Source organism: Ruditapes philippinarum, unplaced genomic scaffold (genome assembly GCF_026571515.1).
Source record: "Ruditapes philippinarum isolate M1 unplaced genomic scaffold, ASM2657151v2 ctg8010_1_1_1_1, whole genome shotgun sequence".
NCBI classification, from domain to species: Eukaryota; Metazoa; Mollusca; class Bivalvia; order Venerida; family Veneridae; genus Ruditapes; species Ruditapes philippinarum.
Window position 1 is genome coordinate 128,057 of NW_026858118.1, and position 11,109 is coordinate 139,165.

Genomic DNA, 11,109 nt, shown 5'->3' on the forward strand with positions numbered 1-11,109 from the left:
CAAGTGTCCAACAAATTACTACACCTTCAAACTTTGAAAGTAGCGTTGGCTTATAGAGTTGTCATTAAATGCACACTCACAAATTACGCGGATGAATATGATTTTAATCAATGAAAATGCTATTTTTAGCGATGCCGATTACCGAATACTACACAAATAAATCTGACTGCAGAGTAGTTGAATATATAGTTTCTACATGTTGGACTGTTTGGGCGAGAAGATTTTTGCTAAATTATTTACTTCAACTTTAAACAACAGGTTGACCCTCAACAAAATACCTCGAAATTACCCTCACCCGACATGCAATGGAAATTCTAAATTTAGAATGATTTGATTTAAAACTTCTCCGTGGTGCAGGGGTAACGCGCTCGTTTGGTGTGTGAGAGGTCTGGAGTTCAAATCCCAGTCGAGGTCAACATTTTTTTAATTCTTTTTTTTTAGTGTCTTTGTTAAGGAAATAGCCACGATATGCAAGGATAAAGTGTGGCTATCATAAAAAATTAACATAAATTATTTTTTGATGCAACTCTAGTTATGCAAAATTCCGTATGTATCAAACTCTGGTGCCCTGCAAGATGACTTATAGTACATAAAAATAAACTTATACAGGAAAACACATACAGATATACAGTACGATTTAGATTGCAGGGATCAGAAAATACCACTGAGCTTGCAGCCCTTTGATTTTTACGATCACCCCGTGCACATCCGCTATGTACACTCCAGCGTTGAAACATATAAACCCCGTATGATAACATGCGTTTATAGACAAGATACTAATGTCTAAGGACATTCAAGATTTAAGAACAACCTTGACAAAAACACGGGTACATAACACAGTCAACCAACCATATCTTTCGCATAATTGTACTTTAAGTATACCGCAAATAAAGGACAACCTTGACCCGGTAAGTGATCATGCTTACAAGTCAACAGTTTATATTAAACACTCTTTGTTCTATTGATATATAAAGTTACGCGAATTTTGTCAGAAGTATTGCATAGTGCATACATGTACAAGATAGATAATACATTTTTACATGTGTGTATAAGTGATATATAACTCAAGTACAGATTATAATATCACAGTGGTTTTTTTTTAATTTATTAGCTAAACACAGATAAGTACAAGTATAAATTTACAACTTGGTCCAGGTAGGATGCAAACAACTGCTTTGTTGAGTTTTACCTCCACCAACACAGTATAGGTCAGAACTCACTGCATTCTTTCAGGCACGAGCAGGCACCTGAGTAGAACCACCGACGTTCCGTTAGTTAGCTGAATAGCCTCCTCACATGAAAGAATACAGTTAAAGTCCCTGTCGTGATCCGAACCCACAGTTGACAGCTTTAATACCTATGCAAACGATTTTTTTGGAAATATAAACCGAGTTGATAGGCGAGGGTTATATTTCAAACAACCGTTTTAATACGGCCATATAACCCGTTAAAAATATTTAAATCGAATTTTTAATACAGCAAGCAAATTCCTTTTTAGAGAAAAAAAGTGATTTCTTCATTAATTGACAGCAGCCGTGAATAATAAAACTATATAAAATGTCAGGATTATCTAATGAAAAGCGATTTTACAAACGTGCAGTATTATATATAATTTATGTATATAAAGATCAACACTGATATTAAGCCACATAATACAATCACATCACCAAAGCAACCATTATTGGTAAATATATGCTTAAACTTTACATTTTGAATTCAAAATGCACGTGTTCACATAAGTTAGCGAAATAACTTGATAATTATTCAACAGAAATATACATAGATATAAACGTACAAAAGACTTTATAATTAATACATTAAATATGTAAATATAAAGAAGCAAATGAAATTACATAAATATCTCAAATGTATTAAGTTAAATACATTATGTATTACTATAACAACCAGCAGTTTTGTTTACCATATTTTCAATTTTAACTAAGATTACAGACAAACCTGTTGCCTATAAGCACCAGTCTTGGACAATTAACAAAAGCGCAAGAAATCTATAGTGACAAATAATCTAGTTTCGTATTGCCTGCGATGTTGTTCATCAACTAGGAAGCACTGTTAAATGTTGGCATTATAATTAAATGAATCAGGCACATATTGTCAGTTCATTATAATTATGAAGGCTTTGTTTTTACAAACTACAATCAAAAGACGGGTTATTAGTAGTGAGCCTTTTAAATTAACAACAAATGATTGACAAAATATTATGTGACAACTTTGTTCCTTTGATGTCAAATATATGTAATTGTTTCACGAAAAATCGCAAAAATGTAACTTTCTGTAACAAATGACAATTCACTTGACCAGGAGCATATCAAAATACATGTATTACTTTTCACTTGTAAGACACGGAAAATGACGAAGTGATCCGGAGTTAGCCGTAGTTTTCTTGACTCTTCCACTTTAAACACTGGACATCAGTAGTTTGTACAGTACTGCAATAACCACTACAAACACAACAGCGGTAACAAACCAAGCCGGTGTTATATTTAACTGCATGTCTTGTAAGAAGAACTGCTTGATCTGGTTCGATAATCTAAACATGCATAGTTCAAAAGTCTTCATTGTACCGACGACGGGTTCAGTCGTGTCTGTCTTCGGGGTTCCAGGTTGAACCATTCGCCTAAGGAACTTGAGAGCAATATTCTCTATGTATTCATTTCTGCCTTGAATCCTGTCAGTATAACTTGCCCAACGAATGCGGTTAGCTTCCAATGCTCCTACAATATTAAACTCGGGAGCCAGTTCGTTTTCCTCCTTGACGAATTCTTCAAGTGTCATACTTTCTTCGTCACTTCCGGTTGAGATATGAACAGACGGGTCACGAACCAAGTCGAACTTTGATATCAGTAGAAACACTTCTGCGGTATCTGAAGTAGATCATATTTCATGCGATTATTTGAATGCTTGTTTGAAGTAAAAATATAATATTGTTTACACGTATATCTATATTATAAGGATATAAGCATGGTTGTGGTTAACTTTTGAACAATAACAACAACAAAATTAAAAACAAAGAAACAGCAAGTTTTTGAATATGAATATAATTATATAAGATGGTAAGGTATATAATATAAAGTAGAACATTTACAACAAATTGATTATGAACACAGACTTTATACCCCTTTAAAACATCCGCTAATATCATTAGTGTAAGATTTCAAGTTAACCCTTCTGTAGTTTGTATTTTGGAAATAACACTCTTGTCATTAAAATACCAAGGAACTGTTCTTAATATGGTTTAATGTGAAATGTACTTATAAATGACATTAAGTGAGAGTAAAAATAGTATCAATTAACTCACATTTTCTTTTCAAGGTTGTAGGGTCTGTTATTTTGAGGACTTGGTTCAAACAATTTATCAAGTTTCTTGGTATGACATTTCTACAGCTTTGTATAAATACAACCTTTGTCACCGTGTCAGCAGGGTTTGACTTTGGATATAGTTTCGACAGACATCCCACACCAAATTCTTTCTGTTTTGACTGCAACGCTTCAATGTTTGTACCTTTTGGTATAAAACCTATAAAAAAAAGTCGTGAAAAAACAAATCAGTAAAATCCTAATTACAGAACTTGTATCATGTGTAAAGAACTACCTTTAGTACTGTGATTTGTTTCGGGAACAATTGATGCATCTATGGTATACTGAATAGATACACCCAGAATATTCGTTATGAGATCATCAGTAGTGTCATAGGTAGATCATATATACAAGTACGATAGATGCGTTTTAAGTAAGGTAGTTGTGCAAGAAGTACATTAAATGTGCTGTCGATACAGTAAAAACGCCTAAGGTACATGATAATCGCCTAGAAAACAGTAAATATGCCTATAGGACAGTAGGGATGCATTGAGAACAGTATATGCGCCCTAATTACATTACATGCCTTGGATATTTGTAACTAATAAAACAAACATTTTCTTTAGTCGTTTCATGGGAACAAAGAAATTGTTAAAAAAACAAAGATAAGAGATCTTTGTAAGGTGTAATACAACACATTATTTATATAAATAAATGTATATGTACCTCCTACAAGACGTTCTAATATTTCACGTAACTCTGGTGAGTCATCATCTCCCAGGCCAGCACAATCAACTATATGTGGCAGTTTGTGTACAACTGCAGCAATTTTTTCTTTCCTTGAATCATCTCGGATAGTCTTCAAGTCAACACCACAATTGTCATATCTATATATTGATTGAAGATTTTCAATTAAAAACTTTAAATGATTTTTAATAGTTATGGTTCATTAAATATAATGTTTACCGCAAATGTTTTACCTCACCCATGAGAGGGGTTCGAACCCACAGCGGTAAGAGGCAAGTTGTTTGACCTCAACGACAATTACTACTCAGCCCCGGCCGCCGTTTTTTTGTCTTCTTAAATATTAAGTAATTTAATGTAAATCAAACTTAAATATATCTTCTTTAGATATAAAAATCTTAAAACCAATTATTTTTAAATACAATAGGTATTTTTACACAAACCTTCCAAGGTCAAGGGTAACAGATTGCGCATGGCCGGCTCCTTGTTTTGCCAGGGTGTAATTTTCTCCAGTTAACACCTTGTGGATGGTATTGAGCATCGCACTTTTACCAGCCCCACTCTGCCCAATCAGCATTATCACCTCGGCATCTCGACCCATATCCAACAGCTCAACAATCTCGCCCAACAATGACGCATTTTCAAGGTCAAGTGAATCTGATATAAAATAAATACATGAAGATATTACATGCATCAAGGGTATGACTAAATGTATTTGGCATCTGTAAGTCGTTCTCTATGATAACGGTTATTTTATACGTTCAGTTTCGAGTGCAGCGATCTGATTGGTTAATAGCACGTTTTTTTTTCATATAAGGGCGATCGTTTAGGTAATGTATAAAGGAAGCTTGATTGATAAGTAATAACATCAATCTCATCACACTTTACTGTTTCTATAACACTATATGTTAAACTTAATTTACATCCCAACGGACACCCTGGTAGAGCAAACGTGTCAGTAATGTGTTTTACCCGTACAGGCAGAAGTTCGACTTCTGGTAAGACCTTTTTGTTTACCTCAAAACAGTCTATTGTTCAGAAAACAAGTTTGACCGGTTTTTTTCATATACATAAATGAATATGAGATCGAATATTTTATTACACTGCGTTCAAAAAATACTAAAAGAAAATAGAACAGAAATAAAAAATAAATATATACTATAAAATATATATTATAAGAAGAAAACAAAAAGGGAAACAAAATATAAATAAATAAATAATGATAAAAAAACAGAGCAAGAAGAAAAAACTGTGGTTATAAAATGGCACTACGTGGGGTTCGAACCTATGAGTACAAAACACTAAAAGTTTCAATAATTTCGATCTACCGGCAGAGTCATATAACGGTCATACATCAACGATACTGTAAGAATAATGCTATATAGTATATGTTAGTGTTTACTTTTACGATATCGGATAATAATCAAGATAACCCCGTTTTTGGACTTTCCCATGTACCGTTAAGACCAAATTATCATCCTAGGACAGCTTGAATTTGTTTTCCTTTCATTTTCTGTTTACATCAATATTGACATATAGGGGTGTCGTAAAAGCATACAATCATTATTTGTTTTGATAGTTTTTAGTTCCACTGGAATTTCATCCACACAATGCTATATGAGACCATTTAATTATTTATACACACATTTAACAGGTTTTAAAAGTATAAGACAACACAGCCGTAATAAGGGTGATTTAAACTGATTTTTGAACAATGGGAGAAAAAAGTATATACAAATATATAAGCCAGAATTGTTAAAAATGAGTTTCAATCAGCATAAAATAGATAATATTATTCAATCTGTTAACTGACAATTTAAAATCAAAACCTCATAAGTTTTAGTACGTGAGTTTAACTTTAAGTTGTGAATAGCGTTATAAAAGAGACAATGAAAGTAACATGACGCACTATTCATAGGAAAAATCATACTAAAAAATGTGCTTTGACCTCGGAAACCAAATCTTCATAATCTTAACCCTCTCAACACTATGCTACTCTCGGATTTACGTGTCTATATCTACTTTTATTCTTCTATATTGTAATAAAAATACAAAATGTAATTATTAAAGTACTTTCAACGACCCAATCATAGAACGATTAATGTTAACAAACGTTATCGTGTTCGACTTACGTTTATCACAACAAAACGAGCATGGAATTAACTAAAATCAGGCAAGTATAACATAAACATACGTTTCTGCTAAAAAAAAATATACAGTCTTTCTCCCCCCCCTCCATTTTTAATATGTTTAACATTTTCATGACATTGTTAAGATTTACAACAACTCAGTGAGAGGCTAAATATACATTAGGTGCTATCAAACCAAGTCCGCCACTGTATAACTACATGTATGCATGAAGGTCAACATTGAAACACGAAGCGGTAGTCTGGTATTGTTTATCCAAAATAGGTGAAATTATGATTCATATAAAAATATGAAAACGAGCATTTTTTAATAAGGTACATGTACCTGTTTTAACCAATTAATACTACGATTAAGTTGTTGATAATTTCATTCGGTATAATTGAACTATTTTAACTCGCGCATGTAACATCGTCAAAACCAATGCGCAATATTTGTTCACATTTAAGATTACAAACATTATAATCTACAAATAAACAAAATTAAATAATATCTATGAAAGTAAATTTACCTGAAGCTGAAGCCATGGTGAATCAAAGATTACTGAACTTGTGCTACCGAGATGTGTTTATTTGTACTCCGATGTACACGTCAGCATTAAAATGATTCGCGCAGTAATTTTCACAAAAATTCCTACTTTCGGTTTAGGCTTCTGGGAAATGATCTATTTTTAGCTGTTATAACTTGCACATGTTATACATTTAGCGTTTAATGGACTTAAGAGGGTTTAGCAGACGATTTTGAGCTATAATATTTAAGAATGAGTCGGGCAGCTCTTCCGGGCAGTCGGGGGAAGGAAAAGGACAGGTCTATTGCGCGTGACCGAAGTTCTAAATGGTCGAGGGAACCGAAAGTTGATCAGGTATTTGAAAGCACAGACGGACCGACAATTGATGGTGGAGAGTTTAGCGCTGATGAAGAAAATCCAGAGTGAGTAAATTTGTAACGTTATTTATTTGCATTGTTATATCATTTTAGATTTAACGTTATTCCACTTCAGAAACATTTGTGATGTAAGGGGAGTAACTTAAATCTCATTACCTTAATTTGTTACTGCATTTACCTCCCCTGAAAAAATGTTGTTTTTTTAATAGATCTACAGACTGAATTTATATAATATACAGTTTTGATACCTTCATTGGTTTGTTTATTAAGTGTAATTTTAACATTTAATATTTGAGTTACGTCAGTCATTATATAAATAGCAAAGGTAAGTAAGACGACAGAATGCAAATTATTTATGTACATCATCTCGAGCGTTGAATTTCTTAAATATGTTGCGTTCTTCAGAAAAAATACAGTATTGGACGTGATTTTTTTATGTAAATCATACTGAAATAAGCCCTAAAAAATATGAAAAAAGGAGTGAAACTTAGCCGTTTACGTGCCTGTCTGAGTCATTTAGTTATCATCCGTTTGTGATTAATATATTTATTAAAATGACCAAAATGTTTGGGTGTATCTATTTTTCCAAATGGGTTAAAACCATAACGACCCGTGTTAATGTATGAAGAAACGTTGGACGAGTTCAGAATTATGCCAATGTATGGTCATCATAATTAAGCGCGGTAACTCCATTCAATTTACACAGTGGCATTTCGTTCCAAACTCTTAATTATTAACTTAAGTGTTCGACAGACTAAAAAGTGACAAAATTAACCTGTCTATACATGCACAATTACGAAGGAAAACCCAATCGAAGTGTTTTCATTGGTCGGCAAATGGTGTCGAATACTTAATAGTTACTTGATTCACCTTCTCGCAGTTACAATTTTATTATCAGTTAATGTATCACTATTAAAGTATGGATTTATATGAACTCACTACAGTATTGTAACAGTAACTGTAACTAGACTCTTGTAGAAATCATCATCACAAAGTAGGAAAATATCGCCTTTTTCTTACATTTTTCATTCATTATCGTAAATACGTCGGCACTAAGATATGATTTAAACGTTGTGTAGGTCATTTCGTTGGGTTAGCACCTAATCATTCAAGCGTCTTGTCTGGTATATACTGAAATACGGTTTTTGTGAGGTACTCCAGTCAAGCGCGTTGCAAGGTCAGTAACTCGTACCCCACCTTCTGACCTTTTAACAATCCGAAAAATATTTATATGAATAAAATAATTCAAAACATAATATAATAAATATTTCATATTGATACGTCACATTTACTCAGGCCATGTTCTTTTATGTTTACAATAAATGTAAATAAATGTTAAAATTTACATTATATACCAAAAATATTTTAGGCACGCTGAGTATATAAAACAGATAAGGCATGTAACTCTGTAGACCGGAACAACATGACAAAATCACGGTTGTCTTGTTCAACAATCTTCTGATCATGAGTTAGTGTATGTTGGTCGATTTTTCAAAGAGAATGGATTACTCCTAGTCCTTAGGGAAATAGCACTGTATATCTAAGGATGTCACTAGGGCTGGACGGAGAAGATTTCTTTTAAGAGTTCACAACAATTGCTTACATTTGCAACAACAATAATTGATAATACAGGAGTGATGATTATCGTAGCTATACGAGTTCATATTTTTCACGGGCAACGAAGGGAGCTTTGGTACTTTGTAATAATATAAATTATGTTTTTTTACGGATAACAAGTCGACTTGATATTTGTTATTGATATGCTATATTTTAATAATGTTAAAAAGGTTCCTGGTGGGGGTACTAATTTACTGACCTGGCTGTACGCCGTGCGCTTGTAATTCTTACCAACATGATTATTTGGACCATTATATAGCCGATATTGAGCCGGGACCCGCGAGAAAAAAACCATGAGTATATCTGTCCCTACACATGATGGAAACATTTTACGATAAGATTGGTTGTGCCAAAGCTAGTTTTTGTGTTACCGTTTGCTGGTTTAATCTTCAAACAATGTTTCTAAAAGATCCCAATACATTATTGAGTACTGTACGGAATTCTATTGACAAGTTCACATCTGTTAAAAACTATATTGGACGAGGCGTTCAACTGAGTTTTATTAGCTTTAGAGCTGTCCACAAGTCCAATAGATTGTATTATTCTGGGTAATGTATAATGACCTCTTTATTCTTGAACGCCATCTTATTTTTTTTTCATCATTCTAACAGAACATTGCCACTTTTAGAGTCTAAAATGAAAACAAAGCTAGATTGAGTATGATATGTATTGATGTAGATTTTATAGACTTTCGAAAATGGAAACAAGCTGAATGATAAGTTTTGTGCAAACGCTTAAAGTTCTTTGGTTTTCTGTTATATTAAGATTAAACAAGAAACATGGCAATGCCATGAAACCAGGTTTTCAATTATCACCATTGTAGATAAATATGTTTGTATTTGAAATACAAATACAAGCAACAAACAATGTAACTATGTGCAATGTAAAACATGAATAATGTAGGAGGAATTGCCACTGAAGAAGTGTTCACTATAATATTATGTATAAGGAAAAAAACAAAGGGCCATAATTAGGTCAAAAACTATCCAATCACAAAACCCCGACAATATGTTGCCAGGGTGCTTGATGACAAAGCTTCTGTGAAAGTTTGAACAAAATCCGTTGAGAAATGTAGACGAGTTCAGCACAGAAGAATTTGTTCACTATAATTATATTGATAATTCTGTATAATGAAAAAACAAGTTACACAGTAGACATGAAATAATATATCATTATCTTTTTTAAATTACCTCCAAAGATGATATGACCTTTGACTGCCAAATCAAGTTAAAAATCATGTAAACAGGATTTTCAATGTTAATGTCACTGTGACCTTGACCTTGGAGCCAGCCATGCGGAACATGCGTTCTGCACGTCATCTTGATATGGTAAACATTTGTCTGAAGTTTCATCAAAATTCTTCAAAGGGTTGAAGAGTTACAGAGCGGACAGGATTTTCAATGTTAATGTCACTGTGACCTTGACCTTGGAGCCAGCCATGCGGAACATGCGTTTCTGCACGTCATCTTGATGTGGTAAACATTTGTCTGAAGTTTCATCAAAATTTCTTCAAAGGGTTGAAGAGTTACAGAGCGGACAGGATTTTCAATGTTAATGTCACTGTGACCTTGACCTTGGAGCCAGCCATGCGGAACATGCGTTCTGCACGTCATCTTGATGTGGTAAACATTTGTCTGAAGTTTCATCAAAATTCTTCAAAGGGTTGAAGAGTTACAGAGCGGACACAATTTCGTTTGACGCCCGCCCATCCGCCCATCCGCCCATCCGCCCGCCATACCCCAATCTAATAACCAGGATTTTCAAAATTGAAAACCTGGTTAAAAAATATATCGCAAAATTATGATCATGAATGTAATAATCTTTCTTTTTTTTTTCTCACTAAACAATTAAATGATTATTTATTATTTATTTATTTATCAAGCAATTTATATATTTATTTAGCCTGTATGTTGTTAACCACCCTTAAGTGAACTTTTATATATGTAGCATATAATTATGCTTCTCAAAAACATCGAAGAATATGTAAAATATGTACTGCACAATATTGGTCCACATTATATGTAATCATTAATATATATGCATTCATTTCGTATTTAAGGCTTTATAGAAAACCTCACTTTATTAACATAAAATGTTAAATTCGGTAATATCTTTACAAATAATGCTCTTTGGGACTTACAATATTTATAAATCTTCATTTGAGCATTAAATTTATAATATAAACCATAAAAAAATGAGTTACTGGATTTCTAAGCTTATAGTTTCCCACACATTTGAACTTAAATGAATTCTGTATTTTATAAAAAAATAATTACACTGATAGTATCAGACATAAAGAATAAACAAAGAAAGAATTGTATATTAATGTTGTCTGTTAGTGTTAGAAATATGATTCGATAAGACAGCAAACAGAACATCGGACCTTATAGCATTATAGGCGAC

At 33.0% G+C, this 11,109-nt stretch overlaps 1 protein-coding gene across 1 annotated transcript; it reads right to left on the reverse strand.

The window, feature by feature from the left end:
- Positions 1-2,107: 2,107 nt before the first annotated feature.
- LOC132752170 (uncharacterized) lies at positions 2,108-6,997 on the reverse strand. Its single transcript, XM_060742462.1, has 5 exons — positions 6,716-6,997; positions 4,503-4,716; positions 4,042-4,202; positions 3,317-3,535; positions 2,108-2,882 (listed from the first exon to the last, which is right to left on the reverse strand). Exons 1-5 carry the CDS (start codon positions 6,729-6,731, stop codon positions 2,416-2,418), a joined length of 1,077 nt encoding a protein of 358 aa, XP_060598445.1. The 5' UTR covers positions 6,732-6,997; the 3' UTR covers positions 2,108-2,415.
- Positions 6,998-11,109: the final 4,112 nt, after the last annotated feature.